The sequence below is a fragment of the Ranitomeya variabilis genome, chromosome 3 (assembly GCF_051348905.1).
Source record: "Ranitomeya variabilis isolate aRanVar5 chromosome 3, aRanVar5.hap1, whole genome shotgun sequence".
Lineage (NCBI taxonomy): Eukaryota > Metazoa > Chordata > Amphibia > Anura > Dendrobatidae > Ranitomeya > Ranitomeya variabilis.
In genome coordinates, this window is record NC_135234.1 from 687,198,645 (window position 1) to 687,224,034 (window position 25,390).

Here is a 25,390-nt window from a genome sequence, read left to right on the forward strand (position 1 = left end):
GTGTGGGCTGTGTGATATACTGCGTGGGCTGTGTGATATACTGCGTGGGCTGTGTGATATACTGCGTGGGCTGTGTGATATACTGAGTGGGCTGTGTGATATACTGCGTGGCTGCTATATACTGCGTGGGCTGTGTTATATGCTACGTGGGCTGTTATATACTGTGTGGGCTGTGTGATACGATGCGTGGGCTGTGCGATATGATGCGTGGGCTGTGCTATATACTATGTGCCCTGTGTTATATACTACGTCACCTGTGTTATATACTGCATGGCTGCTATATACTGCATGGGCTGTGTTAAATAGTACGTGGGCTGTGTTATATACTGTTTGGGCTGTGTTATATACTGCGTGGCCTGTATTAACGCACCGAGTATTCTACTATATGTATGTATGTATGTATGTATGTATGTATGTATATAGCAGCCACATAGTATATAGCACAGGTCACGTAGTATTTGTCTGCTATATACTAATGTGTGTGTATATATATATATATACATACATATATAAATATATATATATATATATTTATATATATTATGTATGTGTGTGTGTGTGTATATATATATATATATATATATATATATATATATATATATATATATATATATATATATATATATATATATATATATATATATATATATATATATATATATATATATATATATATATACTAGCTGTACTACCCGGCTTCGCCCGGGTTAATGACTGCTGTTAGCAAAATAGAATGTGTTAACAAAAATTTATTCTGCACACAAAAACCACAAAACAAATAGATAGAAATGTAATTATTAAAAGGCAAAAACTAAGCAAATAGAAGCATTTCACAACATATATTAGCTTTGTTATACTGAGAATGTCTTTGTTGCCTATATTAACCAATCAGAGCTCAGGTTAATTAACTGTAGCAAAATAGAAGCTGAGCTGTGATTGGTTGCTATTGGCAGCCTGATAAATCCCCAGCCAACAGGAAGCCCTCCCCCCTGGCAGTATATATTAGCTCACACATACACATAATAGACAGGTCATGTGACTGACAGCTGCCGTATTTCCTATATGGTACATTTGTTGCTCTTGTAGTTTGCTTATTAATCAGATTTTTATTTTTGAAGGACAATACCAGACTTGTGTGTGTTTTAGGGCGAGTTTTATGTGTCAAGTTGTGTGTGTTGAGTTGCGTGTGGCGACATGCATGTAGCGACTTTTGTGAGATGAGTTTTGTGTGGCGACATGCGTGTAGCAACATTTTGTGTGTTGAGTTGCATGTGACAGGTTAGTGTAGCAAGTTGTGTGCAGCAAGATTTGTGCATGGCGAGTTTTGCGCGTGGCGAGTTTTATGTGTGGTGCATTTTGAGTATGTGCAAGTTTTGTGTGAGGCAACTTTTGCATGTGGTGCAACTTTTGTACATGTGGCAATTTTTCTGTGTGTGCAAGTTTTGCATGAGGTGAGTTTTCCATGAGGTGAGTTTTGCACGTGTGGCGAGTTTTGCGTGAGCCTAGTTTTGCATATGGCGAGTTTTGCATGTAGCGAGTTTTGAGTGGTGACTTTTGTGTTTCGACTTTTATGTGGCGAGGTTGGTGTGTGTGTGTGGTGAAATGTGTGCTGAGGGTGGTATATGTGTTCAAGCACGTGGTAGTGTGTGGCGCATTTTGTGTTTGTGTTCATATCCCCGTGTGTGGTGAGTATCCCATGTCGGGGCCCCACCTTAGCAACTGTACGGTATATACTCTTTGTCGCCATCGCTCTCATTCCTTAAGTCCTCATTGTTCACATCTGGCAGCTGTCAATTTTCCTCCAACACTTTTCCCTTCACTTTTTCCCCATTATGTAGATAGGAGCAAAATTGTTTGGTGAATTGGAACGCGCGGGGTTAAAATTTCACCTCACAACATAGCCTATGACGCTCTCGGGGTCCAGACGTGTGACTGTGCAAAATTTTGTGGCTGTAGCTGCGACGGTACAGATGCCAATCCCGGACATACACACATACATACATACACACATTCAGCTTTATATATTAGATATACCTGTATGTAATCTCCTGTATATAGTATATACCTGTGTGTCATCTCACCTATATATAGTATATATCTGTGTGTCATCTCCTGTATATAGTATATACCTGTATGTCATCTCCTCCTATACATAGCATATACCTGTGTCATCTCCTCCTGTATATACTATATACCTGTAGGTAATCTGCTCCTGTATATAGTATATACCTGTGTGTCATCTCCTCCTGTATATAGTATATACCTGTATGTCATCTCCTCCTGTATGTAGTATGTACCTGTATGTCATCTCCTCCTCTATATAGTATATACCTGTGTGTCATCTCTCCTGTATATAGTATATATCTGTGTGTCATCTCCTCCTGTATATAGTATATACCTGTGTGTCATCTCCCCTGTAAATAGTATATACCTGTGTGTCATCTCCTGTATATAGTATATAGCTGTATGCCATCTCCTCCTGTATTAGCCCTCGTTCACACGTTATTTGGTCAGTATTTTTACCTCAGTATTTGTAAGCTAAAATGGCAGCCTGATAAATCCCCAGCCAACAGTAAGCCCACCCCCTGGCAGTATATATTAGCTCACACATACACATAATAGACTGGTCATGTGACTGACAGCTGCCGGATTCCTATATGGTACATTTGTTGCTCTTGTAGTTTGTCTGCTTATTAATCAGATTTTTATTTTTGAAGGATACCAGACTTGTGTGTGTTTTAGGGCGAGTTTCGTGTGTCAAGTTGTGTGTGTTGAGTTGCGTGTGGCGACATGCATGTAGGGACTTTTGTGAGATGAGTTTTGTGTGGCGACATGCGTGTAGCAACTTTTTGTGTGTCGAGTTGCATGTGACAGGTTAGTGTAGCAAGTTGTGTGCAGCAAGTTTTGCGCATGGCGAGTTTTGCGCGTGGCGAGTTTTATGTGTGGTGCCTTTTGAGTATGTGCAAGTTTTGTGTGAGGCAACTTTTGCATGTGTTGCAACTTTTGTGCATGTGGCAATTTTTCTGCGTGTGGCAATTTTTCTGCGTGTGGCAATTTTTCTGCGTGTGCAAGTTTTGCGTGTGGCGAGTTTTGCACGTGTGGCGAGTTTTGCATGTGGAGAGTTTTGCGCGTGGCGAGTTTTGAGCGGCGACTTTTGTGTTTCTACTTTTATGTGGCGAGGTTGGTGTATGTGTGGTGAAATGTGCACTGAGGGTGGTATATGTGTTCGAGCACGTGGTAGTGTGTGGCGCATTTTGTGTGTGTGTTCATATCCCCGTGGTGGTGTGATTATCCCATGTTGGGGCCCCACCTTAGCAACTGTACAGTATATACTCTTTGGTGCCATCGCTGTCATTCTTTAAGTCCCCCTTGTTCACATCTGGCAGCTGTTAATTTGCCTCCAACACTTTTCCTTTCATTTTTTCCCCATTATGTAGATAGGGGCAAAATTGTTTGGTGACTTGGAAAGCGCGGGGTTAAAATTTCACCTCACAATATAGCTTTGACGCTCTCAGGGTCCAGACGTGTGACTGTGCAAAATTTTGTGCCTGTAGCTGCGACGCCTCCAACACTTTTCCTTTCACTTTTTCCCCATTATGTAGATAGGGGCAAAATTGTTTGGTGAATTGGAAAGCGCGGGGTTAAAATTTCACCTCACAACATAGCCTATGACGCTCTCGGGGTCCAGACGTGTGACTGTGCAAAATTTTGTGGCTGTAGCTGCTACGGTTCAGATGCCAATCCCGGACATACATACATACATACATACATACATACACACACACACACATTCAGCTTTATATATTAGATATATATATATATATATATATATATATATATATATATATATATATATATATATATATATATATATATATATATATAATATAGTTTATTTTAACTACACTAATAAAAATGTATTTTATTTCGATGACTTGAAGCTTGAGCATGTCAGGCAGGCGTACTGTTACTATTATAGGTTGTCTATGTTCTTTTATAGCTTGTATGTGACATGTCTTTGGAAATCTGAAGTGGTTAAACGAAGCTCAAAAGACTGAAGGACAAGTCGTTTTTATATTGCTTTGCATATGTTAGTTCTTTTTAATGCTTCTTTAGCACTTTCACAGTCGGGTTACCCAGCGTACCCACCTGAAAAAGATGTAGCATGCATAAATCCTATGAGGATCAGTCCAGACAGTGGATTCTAATCAAGATGTGAAGGTGCTAACAAAGCAAGAATAGTCTTTTTAGGGACGCACAGGGTCCATGAGACATGGTCATACACAGCCACTAACTTGTTGACTACTGGAATAGCCAACTGGGTACCGTCATCATCCGGTATAATGTTTCAGGGGAAATATGCCATCTGTGTAAAAGCAAAAACTGAGAAAAGTGGGAGAGGATAAAATGGAGTGGGTCACACTGTGCTAATTTTTCCAAAGGTGAAAATGTTCTAAATAATTTGCAAGAGACTGTGTCCCCTCTAGATAGCCAGAGTCCAGTATGTGAGGATGCCAGTATGACCTTGTATTCATGTACCCGTTGGCTTTCTGTGTTTTGACAGTCTCCACTCCCTTTGAGTTATGCAGCGTAAGTGAACTAGTGTAAGGGTCCGTTTACAATGGAATAATAATGGAATGACAATGGAATTACAATGGAATAATAATAATAAAAAAAAGTAATAACCTATTTACACAGGCTGACCCGGCTTCAGATGCTCAATGATCAATCTCTGATAGACCCTTCTGTATATATAGGCTGCCATTAATCTTGGCTGCAAGTGTCCTGTTTAGAGAACGATGATTTTTGGGACAAACCAATTGATCGTCTCACCTGATGAACGATCAAAATATTTAGGCTGCATTCACACTAAGCGGTTATGCTGCTGATTTAAACCGCTAGGAAGCAGCCACTTGATGTCGCAAGGGAACTAGCTGTTTCACCTACAAAGCTACACGGCCATAATGATTATCACGCATTGCAGTGTAACTGCACCTTAGAATAATGGTATGTTAAGTTTCTATGGATCCTATTATTTCTCTCTGGATTTCTGTAGCAGAGACTTTCTGTGCGATCTCTCGTAATTCATGCCTCCTGTTGTTTGCAAGCAAATGAATCTTGATATAGGAATAATTGCACTGCGCTAATCATACATATTTCCAATCCTCATGTCACAACTCACAGCGCTCTACCTGTACTGTATAATTATACATTTCAGATTCCTTTCATGCATTGTGCTGCTAATAAGTTTTGATGTTCCTTAATAATGGCACTAGGCAACCTGTGGCTTAACAGCTGTTATTGAGGATGACAGCCCCAAGCAAACCTACTGTTGTAGGAAGCCATGTGTTTTCTGCCGCAGTCAAAGTAGGCTTCTAAAGCTTTACAGAATGAATATCCATAAACTATTTGTTAATTCAGGTCGTTTCCTTATTTATTTATTTTTATCGTCACGCCTCTGCAAATTCAGTGTTGATGCCACTATAATATTGGGTAATTAGGTTGATACTTCCTGCACATGCCTGGAACATAGCTCTGTTAGGGCAGGTGCAGGTGACCATGTATTCTATTATCCGAGTTAATCTGGGCTGTTATGCAATCATACCCCTGATCAACATTTTCTCCATTTTGTCATTCTGTGGAATTCTGACTGAACTTGTATGTCATCCGACTGCAGTCCGATGGTTCCCATGCACGCATTTTACTTACATGGTTGAGTGCAAGCCCAATAACAGATCAGACTTGGACACAAGGCTGTGGAGTCAGTCCGTGCACGTATTGGTGGAGTTCAAGTCAGTATAAAGTGGATCGACTCTTAAAATCTATAATAAATTAGGTACAGGACAGTAGTTCCGATCAGGATGTGCTGTAAATGTTTTCATAAGAATTTGGGAAAGTTATGAAATGTCCGATAAATGTCTGTTCTGTTCCTGATCTAAGGATCTCTTGGCTCTCCTGATCTCGGCGGTTAGTGGAGATGAATCTGTGCTGCACTTTATGCACATGCTCAGTAGCGACCAGTGCTGTGGAGCCAGGGAAATTGAGGAATCGGAGGTTTGGATTACCCACTCTACAGCCCTGCTGGGACATGCAGTGATTTTCTTTCCCCTCTTGACATGTGCACAACCCCATAGAATAACATTTTTCCGAGTGCGATCTGATGTTTTTTCGGATCGCACTCGGACTGAAAATACGATAGTCTGTACAAACCTTACATACGGTTGTAATGGAGAACCCAGAGAGATACCTGCGGCCTCTTTTACCTCTGCCTGAGTTCAAATACTCCAATTTCATACACAGGTTTTACACCACTACGGTATATTACTTTTTTTTAAATCATTCTTGGGTTAGGTCATCAATATCAGATCGATTGGGGTCCAACACCCAGCAGTAAGAACAAATTCATAAATTGCTCACATTAAATTCTCACTATAGAAATCGTAAAAAGGCCTATTCAATAAAAGGAAATTCTTTTTGGCTCTGGTCACAATGGATTGCCCGGAGGTTTCATGCTGATCCAGAAGAGCAGTATGACCATACAGTGGTTGCCCGAGATAACCATGGCTCCTCTGTGGCCGTCACCATTGGAGGCTTGTAGATTTTCATCTTCGTCCCAGCCCTATTACAACCTGTAGACCTCATGGATGGAGCATTTTCTCCTGCTCATCATTGCTTGCTTCATGATTAATTAGTGTGAAAGACTGGGTTCTGAGGATCGAACTAGCCAGCATCTCATGATGATATTTTTTAACATGTTGACATTTAATGCGTTAGCTGCAAACAAAATCACTCGTATGTCCAAGTCAGGAAGTCTGTCTGCCTCTATGGTTTTTAAGTAGGCAAGAAGAGGAAATATAGGAACCCTTGACTCCAGAATCTGAATGCACCTCTGGGGACCTATAGGTCTGTAGATGAATACCGTATATTTGGTCAATCCTGTTGGTCAATGAGACCTTTTTCTTTATATTCACAGCACTGAAGCAGTAACAAAATGATTGCAAAAGTGCTGTTATTGTTTAACATTTTAACTGAGCACTTCCTCCAAATTCCATCTTTCCAAAAGCATCACCAGAGCCCCATGTTCTTCTTGCAGGACCAGGTCTTCAATGAAATGTTTACTAGTGAACAGACAGATGTAACCTCCATCTTTGCTGTTCTTGTATGTGTGCGTATCGGGGGATGCAGATTAATGGTGTTATGGATAGTATTATTACTGATATGCTGACATTGTAGGTTTGTGAATGAAGCCTACTTTTGTGTAGTATACTGATGGACCATGTATAATGTACATAGTTCTGTCATATAAGACCAGTTTTGGTGCACCGGCTGGCAAACTGAATCTGAGTGTTGTGACTGCATAGTGAAGAGCAGGAGGCAGTGGTGACTTTTTTGGGATATGCGGGGCTCTGCTGTGATTACTAGTAGAGAAGGGATGTTATTTTAAAGAGAACCTGTCAGCAGGATTGAGCCCTATAAACTAAAGGTATGGCGCTGTGATGCTGATTGATTATGATACCTGATGTGAAGGGATCTGCTCAGTGGCTGATGAATACTCACCTTATGAAATTTTCATAAAATGACATCTTGTGTGCTTTGTGGTGGGATGTGGGGGTAGGATATTCTTCTCCTTCTTGGCCCCCATCAGCCTCCTCTGCATGTCACTGATTCTTGCCTCCTTTTAAAAAATTAAAATAAGCAGAGGAGGCTGTTGTGTGTGTGTGGGGGGGGGGGGGGGGCGGAGAACGAGAAGAAGACCCTGCCCCTAGTCCGGCCCAGAAGCACACTGGAGCACAGAAGTTGTCATTTTCTGAAAACTTCTTAAGGTGAGTATTAAACAACCACTGAACAGATCCCTTCACATCAGGTATCATATTAATCAGCATCACAGTGCCATTATGGCCATGCCTTTTGTTTATTGGGCTCAGTCCTGCTGACTGCTTCTCTTTAACTACTGGCAGAGGACATGTGGGCCACTGCATTGACTTCAGTAGAGAGTGGAAACGGTGCTGTGACTGTGATGGATGAGGAGGACACAGCAGTGACCAATGTACTGGAGATAGAGACAGTGATTTCACTTTTGACTTCCATGTAAACCCCAAAAATACACATCCGATAAACTTCATGCAGGTTGTGTTCTCGCAGCAATCTTGCGATTACATCCTTGCTTTTATTTGTCTTTTCTGTGACTGTGATTCAGAACCGTGGATACTGATTAATGAACAATGTTTGTGCTGTGCAGCTTTATTATTTTTTTGTGTTCATTATATTTATCCTTTGTCTTGTTTTCTTGCAGGTTATTTTGGTCCAGGTCAACCCAGGGGAAGCATTTACAATAAGAAGAGAAGATGGACAGTTTCAGTGCATTACAGGTCAGAGCTTTCCTCAGTCATTAGATAAAATAATTGTTTTCGTATTTTCTCATTCATTTATCAGGACATTTTCTTTCCTGCTCTGTGGGTGTGGAAACCAGTCATGAGCCCTCGATTTTGCATTGCCTCGCCCCTTGAAATGGACCCCTTTCCTGCTAGATATCTACAAGACGATGCCCCCAATTCATCAAATAAACTTTGCCAGAAATCTGGTGTAAGTTGCTTTGAAAAGTGTCAGATATTTTGCACAACTCAGACTTGTGACATTTTTTTTCTTGCAACTTTTGCCGTTTTCACTCCAGTTTCTCCCAGCTCTTCCAACATGGTCAGAGATAGGCCAGGGGTGCAGCGGGGGCTGTGAAGCCACAACTGGTCTAACTCCTGTCAATCTATGGCATTTCTTACATCAGAAGCAGAAGTCTTACTCCAGTCCAAACTGGAGTAAGATTTGTGGCAACGTGCACAAAGACTCACGACACTTGGCAGATGCTCATAATTTAAGAGGTAAGCGCCTCCTAATGAATCGGGAGTGTCTGACTGCAACACCCCACCTTCCTCATCAAAACCAGCGAGAACATTGATGTTCTTAATTCTTAATTAATTGGGGCCTGGTTGTTTGAGGTGGCCTCATGAATTGTTCACTATAGTACACGTATATAAATGTGAGGGATGCAACCTGCATTATTTCTGAAGGAAGATGCTGTTGTGTTCCTTGAACTATCATTCTGCTTAGAACATTTTTCATTCACGTCTCCCATTATGTACAGAGCAGTAATATAGGAATGTAGGGGACTGACAGCGAAGTTGATGATAATGTATGTTTTTGTAGAAATCACATGAAATGATTTGTTTCATCTTTTAGAGCAAACTAATGGATTATAGTTGTAGTTGTGTACCTTTCCATGCCTATACAACCTAGATAGTTGATATCTTCTTGATCACAGGGTCCAACCACTGGCAGTCCCAGCAGTCCTGAAATTGGGGCTGTGGATCTAGGGAATTGGGCTCTGCAGAGCCCAGTCTTGAACGGGAGTGGAGGTGCACAAGCTCTTGGCTGTCCGAACTATCGACAATTAATTCCCTTTCTCATGGATGGGGGATAACATTAATATTCTGGCATTAGCCCTTTAACAGCAGCTTTGCTTCCCAACTTCCCATACACATGAACACTAAACTAAGGGTTCTTGATGGGAGAAAGCTTCACCCAGGGAGAACAAAAAGGAAACTCCCCGGACATCATCTGTTGGTGGGGCCCATACATATTAGATGGTCTTCTGGTCCTGCTTAAGTCAGTGGGTTCAGCGACCATCTAACTTATGTTAGAGAAGTTAATAAGCAAGATTTTTTTTTTTTCCGTGAATCATTTGTTTTTCTGAGACCCTTAAGTTCACAATTCTTGAACGTTTTCGCTGCATTCTTGAAGGTGTTTATTTTCCGTTTGCCAGAGAAAAACAAACACTTCATAGTCTGCCCTGGAAATGAATAATTTATGTTTGTTTGTTTTTTTTCAAGGTATTTTTCCCAGGTTTCACCAGACACAGTAATTTGCCATGTCTAACAGTGACTCAAAGACAATGTTACTTTTTCTGGATTCCTAATTCTTGGTTCGGTTCCTTTTCTTTGTCTATTTACTTTTGTGTTTTTTAACATGTGGAAGGATTAGTAGAAAATGTAGGAGATGGCGCACACAGTGCAAAGTGAGAATTTTATTTTGGCAACATCGACACTAAATAATAACACATATATACAGCACAAGATCTGTTGTACGAAGCAACCATGGGATCGCTCCATGGATCCATCTTCTGTGCAATGTCGGACACTGTACTTTTCATGCTCTTTAAATGTATCTGCAGCCAACCAGGGGATGTCAGACACAATAACAGGAAAAATAAGTTACCATAAATTGAAAACACAAATTCCCTGTATACAGCTTGTTCTTGGCTATCTCAGTAAGGCTGACTTCACGCGTCCATGAAGCATAAACCATGCTCGGATCACAATTCCCGGCCTGACCGCTGGGTCTTCTGACCCAAGTTAATGAGGGCAGGAGATTCGCCAGCTTGGACTTGTACCATGATGGTCCGTGTCTCACAGATCTACAGTGGAGAATATAAGTATTTGATACGCTGCCGATTTTGCAAGTTTTCCCACCTACAAAGAATGGAGAGGTCTGTAGTTTTTATCGTAGGTACTCTTCACCTGTGAGAGACAGAATCTTAAAAAAAAAAAAAAATACAGAAAATCACATTGTATGATTTTTAAATAGTTAATTTGCATTTTATTGCATATTAGATCACCTACCAACCAGGAAGAATTCTGGCTGTCACAGACCTGTTAGTTTTCTTTAAGAAGCCCTCCTACTCTGCACTCATTACCTGTATTAATTGCACCTGTTTGAACTTGTTACCTGTCACACTCCAACCTCTCCACCATAGCCAAGACCAGACAGCTGTCTAAGGACACCAGGGACAAAATTGTAGACCTGCACAAGTCTGGGATGGCTTACAGGACAATAGGCAAGCAGCTTGGTGAGAAGGCAACAACTGTTGGCACAATTATTAGAAAATTGATGAAAAACAAGATGACTGTCAATCTTCCTCGGTCTGGGGCACCGTGCAAGATTTCGCCTCATGGGGTAAGGATGATTCTGAGAGAGAGGTCAGGAATCAGCCCAGACCTACACAGGAGGACCTGATCAATGATATGAAGAGATCTGGTACCACAGTCTCAAACATTACCGTTAGTAACACTTCACTGTCAGGAATTATAAGCCTGTATCCTGCAAGGTCCCCCTGCTCACGCCAGCACATGTTCAGGCCCATTTGAAGTTTGCCAATGACCAGCAGGATGATCCAGAGAGGCATGGGAGAAGGTCATATGGTCAGATGAGACCTAAATGGAACTTTTTGGTATCAACTCCACTTGCCGTGTTTAAAGGAAGAAGGATGATTACAACCCGAAGAACACTGACCCAACTGTGAAGCATGGTGGGGGAAACCTCAAATTTTGGGGATGCTTTATTGCAAAGAGGACAGAACAGCTGCACCGTATTAAAGGAAGGATGCATGGGGTCATTTATCGCTAAATTTTGGCCAAAAAAACCCTTCCCTCAGTAAGAGCAATTAAGATGTGTTGTGGCTGAGTCTTCCAGCATTACAATGATCCAAACACACAGCAAGGGCACCTAAGTGGTGGGTCCGTAAGAAGCATTTGATGGTGGTTAGGTGGCTTAGCCAGTCTCCAGACATAAACCCAATTGATTATCTTTGGAGGGAGTTGAAACTCAATGTTGGCCAGTGACAGCTGAAAGATCTGGAGAAGATCTGTGTTGGAGGAGTGAGCCATAACCCCTGCTGCAGTGTGTGCAAATTTGGTGAAGAACTACAGAAGACGTCTGACATCTGTAATTGCAAACAAAGGTTTCTGTACCAAACATTAAGTTCTGTTTTTCTATTGTATCAAATACTTATTTCATTCAATAAAAGTCAAATTAATTATCGGTATGTAAAAATTATACAATGTCATTTTTGGAATTTTTATTTATTTATTTTTTTAAGTTTCTGTCTCTCACAGTTGACATGTACCTACGATAAAAAGTCCAGACCTCTCCATTCTTCGTAGGTGGGAAAACTTGCAAAATCAGCAGTGTACCAAATACTTATTTTTTTCACTGTATGTCCCATAGACTATGAATGGTGGGCAGTGTGCTGCGCTATTCAAGTGGGGGACAACGCATTTCTGCTGCCATTTTTCATAGAGGTCCCATCACTCAGACCTACCCCAGTGATCAGCTGCTTATCAAGTATCACAAAATATGGGCACAACACATTTGTAACACTATATTATTAAAATATAATCTAATTGTTGTGGCATCCATGTTCATTCAAGCATTCCTGAAATACTCTGTGCTGATAAATGTCTTTTATATACACAAGCTTTGTGAGCCTCTTTGTGCCTTCTGTTACCAAATACCATTTTTTCCACTTCATTATTGCTGTGAAAGCTGGATAGGTAAATGTATGTACATTTCCACTTTCCTATTTATATACAGCAGATATTCCTATCTCTTCATCTGTTTGCATTTCAAACCTGCACATTATTCTGTGAAAGAGACGCTTTTTAATAAAGCTGTATTTATTCTGACCTCCCATCCTTGGTGGGAGTTACTATAGAGCTGGTATGTATTTTAATTAAAAAAAATTCTAAATAGTAGCTGGATGGGTTACAGTATGATAAATAGCTGTCAGCAGAGAAGACATGGCTGCTAAACCATTACATTAATCATTCTGCAGGATGCATACTGTATGCCCACTGCACCGTGCTCACATACCGCTCTTTTTCATTATGCTTCAGTTGTTGTTTTTAATGGGAAGCTTATGCATTTCTGATGCTTGTGTGGTACATATGCAATGGGAACTTGGCTCTGAGCTTCCCATATATGTGCTTCATCACTTATTGCATCCAGTGATCTATTCCTGTTTTGCTTTGCCCTTCATCCTCTTTAAATTGTGAATTTTGGTGTCTCTTTTCATTTTTATAAACTTGTTTTTGCTCATATAGTTCCAACCTATTCTGCAGTGCTGACATTAAAGGGAATCTGTCAGCAGGACCAACACCCCCTCCCCAAGAGGTCTATATCGGCATGCAGGTCATAGGCAGCTGAATAAAATGATACCTTGATATCTGCGATCCGATGTCTTATTCCCAAGACATCCACGGTTTCTTAATATGTAAGTGAGCTGTTAAGATCTATGGGCCGGACACTGATCTCCCTGAGAATCTGCCTCCGGAGATTATTTTACATAAAAGGGGGAGTTACCAGTGTGAGACATATAGATCAGGAGAGCCATCTGTCAGTTATTGTGTCTAACACTGGTATCTATTTATGAGTTTTTTCACAGATAGACTATAATAGGTATGAGTTCTGTGGGGATGTTTACATGTGTGTGGATTTTTGACGAAAAATTGGTCTGCACTAGGAAAGAGCAGACCCATGGAAATTTGGGTTCTGATATCCGACCCGAACTGTATTCCAAAGTTTGGTATAGGAACAAAAACTGGACCCAACTTGAACCCCGTTGAAAAAAGTCCACAAACTTTTGAGCTGGAAAATTCTTTCTCTGTTTGGCATTTAGCACCAGACTTCTGGGAGAAGTCCATCTTTGGCATTTAGTACCGGACTTCCGGGAGAAGTGCGTCTTTGGCGTTTAGCACAGAACTTCCGGGAGAAGTCCTTCTCTGGCGTCTAGCACCAGACTTCCGGGAGAAGTCCGTCTCTGGTGTTTAGCACCAGACTTCCAGGAGAAGTCCATCTTTGGCGTTTAGCACCAAACTTCCGGGAGAAGTCCGTCTTTGGCGTTTAGCACCGGACTTTTGGGAGAAGTTGGTCTTTGGCGTTTAGCACCAGACTTTCGGGAGAAGTCCGTCTTTGGCGTTTAGTACCAGACTTCCAGGTGAAGTCCGTCTTTGGCATTTAGCACCAGACTTCCAGGAGTAGTCCGTCTTTGGCGTTTAGCACCAGACTTCCAGGAGAAGTCCGTCTTTGGCATTTAGCACTAACTGTTCAGTGTGAACCCCAAACGTTTAAGATTGGGTTCGCTCATCAAAGTCCAATTTTGATCCAAGTAACTGAACAAAATCAACAATGCAAGTTTATGGATCTCTGAAAAAAATTAGTCACCACTTGGATGCCATCCATGTGCTGACTGTTTACTAGGAAAAGCGTGAGAAACCTACATCGTTTTTGTTTGTTTTTTTCAAACCAGAAAACTGGTAAGACTAACACTCTAACCAAAATCTGATGAAAACTGGATCAGAAACACCGTTGAATCTCGTACTGGTTTTTTACGTACGGGAAAATTCACAGACTTCTGAACGAGCCATTGGAGTAGACTGGCCACATGTAGTCCAAACACCACCCACCACGATGGACAATTGCCACACAATTATTATTTTTTTTGTCCCAGTCATGCGGCCCTTGGTTTCTTCGTCCGTGCTATGACTCCCCCTTTCTGGCTGTACCTCTAAAGTGGAGGAGGTGTTCACACAGGTTTTTCCTCAAGTGGATGCCGTAAAGAGATGCGATACAGATCACAATCAGGCCAACCTTGGGCTTAGTTTTATCCATTTTAATGCGATGTATGTGAATAGACATGAAATTCAGTCTGTGCCGCCACATGCATTATTACATATAATACCTTCAGCTGCTTTTTGTATGACAGAAAATGGCACTTTTAGTAAAACAATAAAACTAATGAGAAAACATGAGAACCGACCATTATTTGTAGGTCTAATTTGCCACTTCTAGTGAATGTCACGGTGGTTGGACCCCCAAGTATTAGACTTTGTTGCCACATAACCCCTCTAAAACGTTTGCATAAAATATAATTTTTTTCTTGTCCATTAAATGTTTATCAAGGAGTCGAGAAATAATCCAGCTGTGAGAAAAGCACTTTGAGTATATCCAGTGGCATTTCCGCGGTTGTCTAGTCCCCGGTGTAACACTAAAGTGAAGGCTTTCTAGGACATAATTATACATCTCACTGCTACAGTGATTTTCACTCCGTATTAAATAATGATGTTCTTCTGTCTGAACACGCATGACTTTACATGACTCCCCTACTGTCCCAGGTTTTTATTCAATTCCCTAAAATGCTGAATTCCACATGGTGCAAACAACCGATTTAGTGGTAGCAAATCCTTTTGTAGGTCTGAATTGTAGCATGACACGCCTCGAGGTTAGTATGCGGGAATACACTGTCAGAGACATGTGACAGGTTTCCTCACCCCCTCCCTGCCTTCATTACATGGGGGTCCTGAAATAGCCATGTCGTCTCTCTTCTAGCCGTATGAATGGGCACCATTTGTAGCTGAATAATCCATTCATGAAAATCTGTGTGCTGCGCACATCGTGAATGGAGATGACTCATCCAGGGCACAGTCCCAAGCCTCTGCTGACAGCCATTAAGCGCTGCTTGACATCACAAGGAAAGCCATGCTATAGATGGCTTTGGCCAGGAGGAAATTGCCACACATCCAGAAAACCGGGACGGGAAGAAGGGGGGAGAAAGTGCTGCATGCAAATCAGGATGAGTCATTTGTAATTAAATCCTGAAACCGTAATAAAGCATCTTTATATGAAGAGGCGGTGACAAATTTTAACTACAGCGCTTTCAATAAAGTCAGGTTCTGCAGTAATTTAATTTTTATTTTTTGGGATTACCTGGGTGTGAAGGGAAACTGCTCGTGTATTAGCTGAAGTGGTTGATTGACCTGGGAAACTTAGGGGCACCCTGAATCTTTTCATCATGCGGAATCCTATAATGATCATCTACAGAATCCTGCTGATATACAGTATTACGGCTCCTGCAGATTTACATTAGATGGAGGTGCAAAATAGTCTAGATTTTACATAAGAGACTTTTTTTTTTTTTTTGGGAGTCTAAATCTGCCGACCATCTAATGTGTATTTTGGTGTCTTTCCTCCCAATATCTGCCTCTCTGATTGGATCTCAACAAGTGTGATCGTTCTGAAGATACAAGCCGTCTTCAGATGTTTGTAGGAGGCGTACTCCCCTTTCGAAAACTTTCATATTTGGCCAAACAGAGAACATATATGTATAGGGTTAGGGAGAGAAAACTATTGACCAAATGTGCTGTCGGACAACGGCTAACTTAGGTCTTGCTCACATGTTGCGTTTTTGCCTCTAAAAAGAAAAAAACATGCAGCATTTTACAGCACCTGAAAAATGATTGAGATTCCGGAAATCTCAGGCATCATTGATTATTTTTTCCTTGCAGATCTGAAGCCATATCAGATCTTTAGCATGTGAAGTATTTCAGCGGTTTTTATACACTCAAATTAATAGGGGTTAAAACGCATAAAAAGCGCACTCATAAACACTGCAAAAACGGGCGGATTGTTTGTAGCAGGGTTCTGCCAATTCTCCAGTATTTTCTGCAGAAAAATGTGATGCAAATACTGAACATATGCACATAAACTTAAAGGGTTGTTCCCATCTCCATAATCCTATCCAAATATGTAGTAGGTATAGTAATAATAATATTAGCAAATACCTCCAGTCAGAAATGTAGTATAGTTTTTCTGATTCGCTATGTCTCTTTCCTCATGTGCAGGCATTGCAGGACCTTAGGTATCCATGGTCATGTCCAGTTACGAAGAGACAGCTAGTTGCTAGTGGTCATAACCATGGCTAGCAAAGGCCCTGCAATACTGCCCATGAGGAAAGAAACCTAATAAATCAGAAAAACTATAGTATATTTCTAATTGGAGGTATTTGGTAATATTATTATTATTACACCTACTACATATTGGGATAGGATCCTGGAGATGGGAAAACCCCTTTCAATCTATGCGACCTTTGCGATACTGAAGTTTGTTATCCAAGCCAAAAAAACAGTATGTTATATAAATGCTTTGTGTTTTACGTACTCTCGCAAAATGACAGATTACGGTATATTCCACCATTACAGATTATCTGTGGAAAAAAACCTATTTGGTTGAATCTGTATCAGTTGCTAAAAGGTACATGGTATAATTGCGGATCTGTACCGCCAGCTATAATCAGTGATTTATACCAGGATTTTTTGTGCTAGAATTACTCATGTCTGGATTACTAGGGCCTTGCCCTTTTCTTGTGCACAATTTTAGGATTGAGTGCATGCTTCTTCTATATTACTGCCTTTTGTCATACTATTGCTTTTAACTTATTTTTATTCCCAGAAAAGGGCACATTAATTGTCCAGTAACATAAGAAGTCGTCTGACCCACAGATTTAGTATATGCAATATTGTTTTTCTCTATCATGGCAGTCAACCTGCTGCCGGAAGTGCCAGGACCAGTCTATTCCCTTCTCCCCATTGAGCACAAAGACTAACGTGCATATGTTTTGCCTGGATTACAGCCATTCTCGTTCTGCTAAATAATCTAAACTGTGCTCCCATCGTTATGTTGGTTAGAGGCGATTGTATGCTAATAGTAGTATCTATGTGGTTTTAGAGTTGGTTAAGGGTCAGAGAACCCTCTATTTATGGAATAGTGTAGGAAGGCATGTCTCTATGGTGATGGCACAGTTAGTACTGTCTTCGTTGTGTATATATATGTGTGTATATATAACATATAATTCAAAAAATACATTTTGTTGATCACTGTGATTTCACATCACAGCACTGCTGCTGCTCATTGTGATTTCACATCACAGCACTGCTGCTGCTCAATGTGATTTCACGTCACAGCACTGCTGCTGCTCCTGAGTTCGCCCCCTTCCTATTGAGACAGGTTTCTTCCCTCTTTCTCCTTATGCAAGCCATACAGTAAGGGCTTACTGGCCCTTATTTAAAGGGACTGTCATCAGAAAATGACTTGCTGTTTAAATCATGTACTTATATTAAAACGTATAGCATTCCTTAGACATTTGTTTATTTTTATATTTTAATTTAAGGGAGGGAGAGTAGTGTCATCTGTGACATCGCTTACTGTGATTGGTGGATACTGTTAACAGCTGTCTATAGAGATGTTATCTGTGATTATAACCCTGTCTCTGATGATAGAGACATTTGTAAAGAAGTAAGTATGAGTCTAAAATGGCTCCAAGGGTCAGTGTGAAAATTGGAAAATGTCTTCTGTTTAATATAAATAATACAAATTGTGATATGGTTAAAAACATTGTAAAAAAAAGTCCTATAGCACAAAAACCTGGTGTAATGTCATTTTCTGATGAGTTCTCTTTCAATAGACTAGTTGTTTAGAATTATTGAAGTCTTATTTTCAATACTTCATGGGAGGAAAGTATTATAATTTGCAAATTGGGTCATTGGATTGGTATTTGCTGATATTATGGCGCCGATTCCTCATTGATTTTGCGCTTCTTTTTTTTTCTAGAGTAAAAATTATTATAATAGTAAATTTTAGGCTGTGTTCACACGTTGTGTTTTTGCAACTTTTTTTAATGCAAATTTTAAGTTTCGTTTTACAGTACCAGGAAAAGCTATGAGACTTCAGAAATGTCATGCACGCACATTTTTTTATTTCCTGACTGATTTGGAAAACAGCTGCATTTCTGCCAACTGCTGTGTCACTTCTTTCAACTTTTTTTCAGAGTATTTACAGTGTTTTTCTTCCTATTCAGAACAATGAGTAAGTTAAAAACGCGAGTATCATGTTTTGCTTGTTTTTGGTGCAAAAACCTAAGGAAGTTAAATCATGCTTTTTTGGGGGCCACTAAACTTTATCAACATGCATAAGAGACAAAAAAGCAGCAAAAACACAGCAAAAAAATAAATAAATAACGCAGCAAAAAATGCTTCTTTTACTTCCAAGAGAGCAGGTTTTGCCTGCTTAAAAAATGCAGTGAAATCGCAAAGTGTGAACATACCCATAGAAAGCAATGCGTAAGTGCAAACAACCACAGGTATCAGGTTTTGCTGACTTTTTGGTGCAAAAACTTAAGGAAGTTGCATCATGTTTCTTTTGGAAGCACTAAACTTTATCAGCATGCACAAGTGACAATAACAACGCATAAAAACTTGCTTTTTTTAAGCAGCTTCTTTACTGCCAAGAGAGCAAGTTTTGTCTGCAGGAAAAAAAACCGCAACGTGTGAACATAGCCTTATGCTTATGTCTTATTTATTTATTAAGTAAATTTGTGCCTTCCTTAATGCAGCACGCCGGCTTGTTGGTATATTTTAATCGCTTTGTTAGGGATCATGTGTGTAAGTGTAATGCATGTGGTCACTGCAGTCGTAACCCGCCAAACCAGTGTGTTGTGTGAAGCAGCGGTCACTTTTTAAAAACGTTTCAATTCACGCCAATAGGAATTCCGAAAAGGCCTACAGAGCCTCATTATCAGTGCCATAGACTTGAATGAGAAAAGTGACTTCTGGAACACAGTGATCTAGCGGATTACAAAAACCGCTTCTAGGTAGCAGAGTGGGCCGAAAGAAGATGAAGATGCTAACTGGTGAGGAAGTAGCTACATGCATTACACCAAGGCTATGTTCACATGGCACTTCGCGCTGCGCTCCATGGCTCTGTTGGGGCTTATGGTGGAACCTCCTAGTAGTCTTCTATGTTTTGTTACCCGGCTCCAATAGGCGCATGTGGCCGAAAATGAGAGCGTACACTGTCTCCATCTTCACCCCTATAGTCAGTGGCTACGTCTGCACATACACACAAATCCTGTATGTCTGGGGTTTAGACATAAGCCCCAATTGAACCATGGAACCGAGGATGAAACCCGGTGTGAACCCTTACATACGTGATCCCTGAAATGGGATCGAAAACAAAAAGATGCTGGAGTGGTGCTTTGTCAGCTTTACTTGGTTGGTTGGTTGTTTGTTTTTTAACCGTGTGGGCACCGTGGTCTCTAATTTGTGACTTTTCGCAGTGTTGTAACTTCTCTTGCGCACTTGTACTCCAGTACTGTATTGGATAAAACCTGTATAATTTTAGTTTCATGCATTTGAAAAGTAACATGCAACATTTTAAAGGATCACATCACTTTTTGCTCTAAAAAGGCCCGATAAGGTAGGACAAGGAAAAAAAAAAAAAGAGCATCTTTGATTTCATGCAAAATTCATCAACCTATTTTGCAGTATTTTGAAGATTTTGGCACAAAAAGTGGTAATATCACCAGACAAAGAAAAAAGAAAAGTCACTTGCTATAATAAAAATGACGAGTCGTGCTTTGTGTATTGGATGAGAATATCATTGGTCCATACTATGGAATTTTTTGGATTTAAAAGCCGAGTGTCTTGATGTATGGCCCTCTGTGTGTCACTAGATAAAGAGATCATTTGGGTTTCACTTTTTATGGCTGCGGGCTTAATAATATTTTTTTTCGTAGGAAAGTATTTCTCATTATGATTCTGTTTTGGAAGGAAGCGAGGATATGAAGATTAATTTTTTGAACGTTTCGATTGCTTCTCATCAGACCCCTGGTAGACCCAGTAATCACAGCAGGGATCTGTAGAGCACTTTCTGAATGAAGCGGAGGTTTAGCATATGACAGGACGATCTCTGCCAGCTACCAGGAGAATGATTGGCGTGAAGGAGCTTGTGCGGAGCCACTGCTCCATTCAGATGGGGCAGATAAGTACCAGTCAGCTGTGGATAGGAAATAACCTCCATCCTTTCTACAAACCCTTTAATATTAATTTACCCTAGGTGGTTGACATTCAGACTTTTTTGTAGTGTGTTTTGGATACAACAAATTGCTAGAAGTTTCTGGGATGGTACCAGAGGGCAATAGTTTGGGATAACAGACTGCAGTAGGTTGATGGGGTAAATGCAGGGAACAATAGTTTAATGTGTTTAGCATATTGGTAGAGTCTAAAGTCCCAGTGGCCAGTGTGAGTCTGGCCTGCTGATTTCACTGCAAAAGTGTAAGGGTATGTGCACACGCTGCGGATTCCATTGCGGAATTTTCAGCAGCGGATTTGATTAAATCCGCAGTGCAAAAATTACTGCGGATTTATCGCGGTTTTTTTGTGCGATTTCCACTGCGGTTTTAAACACCTGCGGTTTTTTAATATGGCGCAGGTGCCAAACAATTGACATGCTGCGGAAAATAAACCGCAGCGTTTCCGTGGGTTTTTTTCCGCAGCATGTGCACAGCGGTTTTTGTTTTCCATAGGTTAACATTGTACTGTACACCGCATGGAAAACTGCTGCGGATCCGCAGCGTTTTTCACGCAGCAAAAACCGCAACGTGTGCACATAGCCTATATTGGGACTAGAATAATAGTGAAATAAGCGCTTTGCAAGTACCGTGAGCGAGACCGTCTGGCATATGTTGTCATTCATTCATTAGTGCGGAGTAATGGGATGTGGGGCTCTTGGCCAATAAGAGAGAGATATTAAGCAACTGAAATGTTAATAAAAAAAAAAAACTACACTAGTTTTGATGTCCTCATAATCTTATCGGACTGGATGCTCATATTGCTAGGTCATGCTTGCCGGTCAATGAATGCCATAAAAACAAAACTCAATGGCAGAATTGCGTGTGCCGCCACCATTTCTACTTGGTATTTTTTTTTCCATTTTTCAGTACATTGAATATGAATGTTGTTATTCAAAACTGCAGCTTGTCTCAAAAATATTAAACCCTCGTGTTGTCTGAAAAAATAAAAACGTTTTTATGGCTCTTGGACGATGGCAGTGAAATGAAAATTGAAAATTTCCCATGGCGGAAAGGGGTTACCGTCTTCACAGGCAGCAATAATCTCCTGTTATCCAATTGTACTTACCGTATGTAAAAATGTCTGAACAGATTACTTTCATTTAGTGCTGTTTGGCAGCAAGACTGGTGTATGAATGTAAGTAGTACCATTTTTTATATGCCTTTTCTGCACACAGAAGTCGGTGTAATCATCCGTGTGCTTCCACTTGTTTTAGATCATGTTAATAACTTACAGCTATTGTATGTATAATGGGCTAAAGGGTTTTATGGAGATGATGGCGCACAATGATTAAGTGAATATATGCTGCTAAACACACAATAAATATATTTTCTGCATGTAAAATGGGGCAAACAAATGAGGCTCAGGAAGACTTTCTTGGCGCGTCGAGTCATAAAATAAATAACAACTGGTTATAAAGATAGTGAGTCACGGACCGAACAGCTGGATCATTATCTGGGATTGTAGTCATTTAGAAACTGTGCATAGAGTAATATATGCTCGGGTGTCAATATCAGCCGAGATATGGCTGGTTTTATAGGCCCAGACCGTTCATGTCCTGCCACCCACCCAGCTCATGTAATGGCTAATGAGCTGCTACCCCAGTCATCGGCAGTCTACCATACGCTTCAGACATTGATGGCTCGTTTACTCTGCTTCTATCCCTGTGACCCGCCACCCCCATACACGTGCATGTTCGGTCGAGCTTGTGTGTATTTTGAATAATAAGAAGTAAGGTGCTATCAGACACCTCTGGGAGCAGGTTATCTTCCTTGCAAAAAAAAGAAACAATAAGAACAGTAGGAGAATGCAATAAGAACAGTAGGAGAACGGGGTTATTAGAGGACTGGGGGTCTACAATACCAAGATAGGTTATTACACTCGGGGCTGTTTAGTTTGGAAAAACGAAGACTAAGGGGTGATCTTATTTTAATGTATAAATATATGAGGGGACAGTACAAAGACCTTTCTGATGATCTTTTTAATCATAGACCTGAGACAGGGACAAGGGGGCATCCTCTACGTCTGGAGGAAAGAAGGTTTAAGCATAATAACAGATGCGGATTCTTTACTGTAAGAGCAGTGAGACTATGGAACTCTCTGCCATATGATGTTGTAATGAGTGATTCATTACTTAAATTTAAGAGGGGACTGGATACCTTTCTGGAAAAGTATAACGTTGCAGGGTATATATACTAGATTCCTTGATAGGGCGTTGATCCAGGGAACTAGTCTGATTGCCGTATGTGGAGTCGGGAAGGAATTTTTTTCCCCAATGTGGAGCTTACTCTTTGCCACATGAGGTTTTTTTGCCTTCCTCTGGATCAACATGTTAGGGCATGTTAGGCTATGGGTTGAACTAGATGGACTTCGTCTTCCTTCAACCTTAATAACTATGTAACTATGGATACATATGCCAGGATGGTAGTCGGATATAAAGCAGGATGGGCCCAAGATGAGGGACATATATAACAGAATGGGGGACATATTTACTAGGATGGCCCTATGATGACAGACATTTATACCAGGATGGGACATTATTACATAATGAGGGAAGGGGGGGGGGGGGGGCACAAATCCTGCAGCCGCAGGGACTTGGACATAATATAGGAGCACGCCCAGATACTCGGCTAACACCAGAGCATGCTCAGATAAGATGTTCCCCAAGCACGCTCGCTCATCACTAAAAGCTACAAGGGCTCATACATCTGTCCATTATGCAGGGGGGGCGGGGGCCCAGTTACAAATTTTCCACCGGGGTACATCAGACTCCAGTGATGCCACTGGTTTGGACGTCCCCACAGACCTAAGTCAGCCTGTCTCATTTGGTTGACTTTGCTCTAATGTGTACTGGCTTCTATATTTTTGGCTCTGACCAGCTCTGGTCCTTCTTGATCTTGGAAGAGGTTAATAAATCTTATTATGGCAAATGGGTCTTGGATCATGAATCTGAAAGCTAATTTGAAAAAAGTACTGCGCAGTTTTCTCTAGTAAAAAAAAAAAAAGGTCTTGTTTGCAGTTTCTGTTCTGAGTCATCTGCGTATAAAATCAATCCAATATGAATGACTGGAATTAACCTTGTCTTACATAACGGTTCATTGTGATTGACCGGAAAAAGGCCATCTGTCACCTGTACTGTCAGATTCATTTAGGATGATCTCCCCAGTGGTGTGCATTATGGGGCATAATCTCACTCTGTTTCCCCATGATTTTTAAAAGGCTACAATGTTTCCCTACTCCCCCAGGCCTTTTCCCCAAACTGCACCATTACAAAAATAAGAAAATGCCAAGTTATCCCTTATACGTTACTAGGTATCTTACCTCTCTGCCTGTCAGCAGGGACTAGAGCTTCTCTTCTGCTAAGGCATGTTATGTCCAGCTTACAATGAAATCTGTTGGGAAAAGTGGCATCTTCCAAATTGAGAATTTTGAAACTGATCTTAAAGGGAATCTGTCAGCAGGTTTTTGCTATGTAATCTGAGGAAACCATGAGGTAGGGGTTAAAACACTGAGTTAAACAATGTGTCACATGTCCAGCTGTGTGCTATTGTTTTCATACACTGAAGGTTTTATCACCTGGTGATTATCAATGTCTGGACTACAGCAGTGTGTGCATGCTAGTCCCACTGGCCTGGTGTGGGCAGGGTTAGCTTTCTTAGCTCTGCTGCACTCTAAATCTAAGACGTCTGACTGTTTCACAACTGCTGCACCCAGTAATCTAAGTGATGCCTCGTTGGATTCAGGCTCTCTTTGCCTACATTATACTGCTCTCAGATGAGGTAGCAAAAACCTGCTGACAAATTCCCTTTAATTGTTTGTAGGTCTCAGCTCCGGTAAAGCAAAACAATACATTTCCATACAAAATTGATAAAAAAGGAAGAAAGTTTCACTGTGTAAATGTTCCGAATTAACGGTTTTATCAATTTCAGGTTATGTGTTTTTCCTTTTAATAGTTATAATTAATTGGTTTAATACCATTCTCCTGTCTGACAGGTGATCTAACATGGTTACATCTATATATGCTGTTTCTACGATGTATAGTGGATCTCTTGTGATGGGAAGCATTTTACCCACAGGCAGGAGATTATTGCTGATAGAAAAGCGCTAAAGGAAGTATGAACAGATCTAAAAATGCAGAATTTACTGCACCCAAAAACAGACTGGAAGATTTGCCTTGGGCTTAAATAATTCCTGACTTTATTGGGACTAGAACATGGTAATTCTGAGATGCATTATATCTTTATAAAGCACTAGATGGTGGCCCGATTCTAACGCATCGGGTATTCTAGAATATGTATGTAGTTTATTTATGAAGATTTCAGAATAATGCAATTTATACACCGGATTCAGCCGGCCAGCCCCGACCAATTAGCGAAGCGTGGATCAAATTCCGCCTGTCGCTGATTGGTCACGCCCGGCCACGAACAATCAGTGAAGCTAGGGCCGGCTCCAGGTTTTTGAGGTCCCCGGGCGAAAGAGTCTCAGTGGGCCCCCCTCTTTAACACATACCACGATTCATGATGCACAGATAGAGCAGAGAAATATAGCACAGCCAAGTAGCATATAACACAGCCCACGTAGTATATAACACAGCCCATTTAGTATATAGCACAGCCACGTAGTATATTGCCCAGCCACGTAGTATGTTGCCCAGCCACGTAGTATATTGCCCAGCCGCGTAGTGTATTGCCCAGCCGCGTAGTATATTGCCCAGCCGCGTAGTATATTGCCCAGCCGCGTAGTATATTGCCCAGCCGCGTAGTATATTGCCCAGCCGCGTAGTATATTGCCCAGCCGCGTAGTATATTGCCCAGCCACGTAGT

At 40.9% G+C, this 25,390-nt stretch overlaps 1 protein-coding gene across 4 annotated transcripts in view; it reads left to right on the plus strand.

Moving 5' to 3' along the window:
- FNDC3A (fibronectin type III domain containing 3A) overlaps positions 1-25,390 on the plus strand; it is a 381,088-nt gene that overhangs the window by 190,535 nt on the left and 165,163 nt on the right. For all 4 annotated transcript variants that reach the window (XM_077298073.1, XM_077298074.1, XM_077298077.1 and 1 more), the window contains one exon: positions 8,294-8,369. In XM_077298073.1, the coding sequence (XP_077154188.1) occupies positions 8,294-8,369 (76 nt within the window). The remainder of the gene's footprint in view (positions 1-8,293; positions 8,370-25,390) is intronic.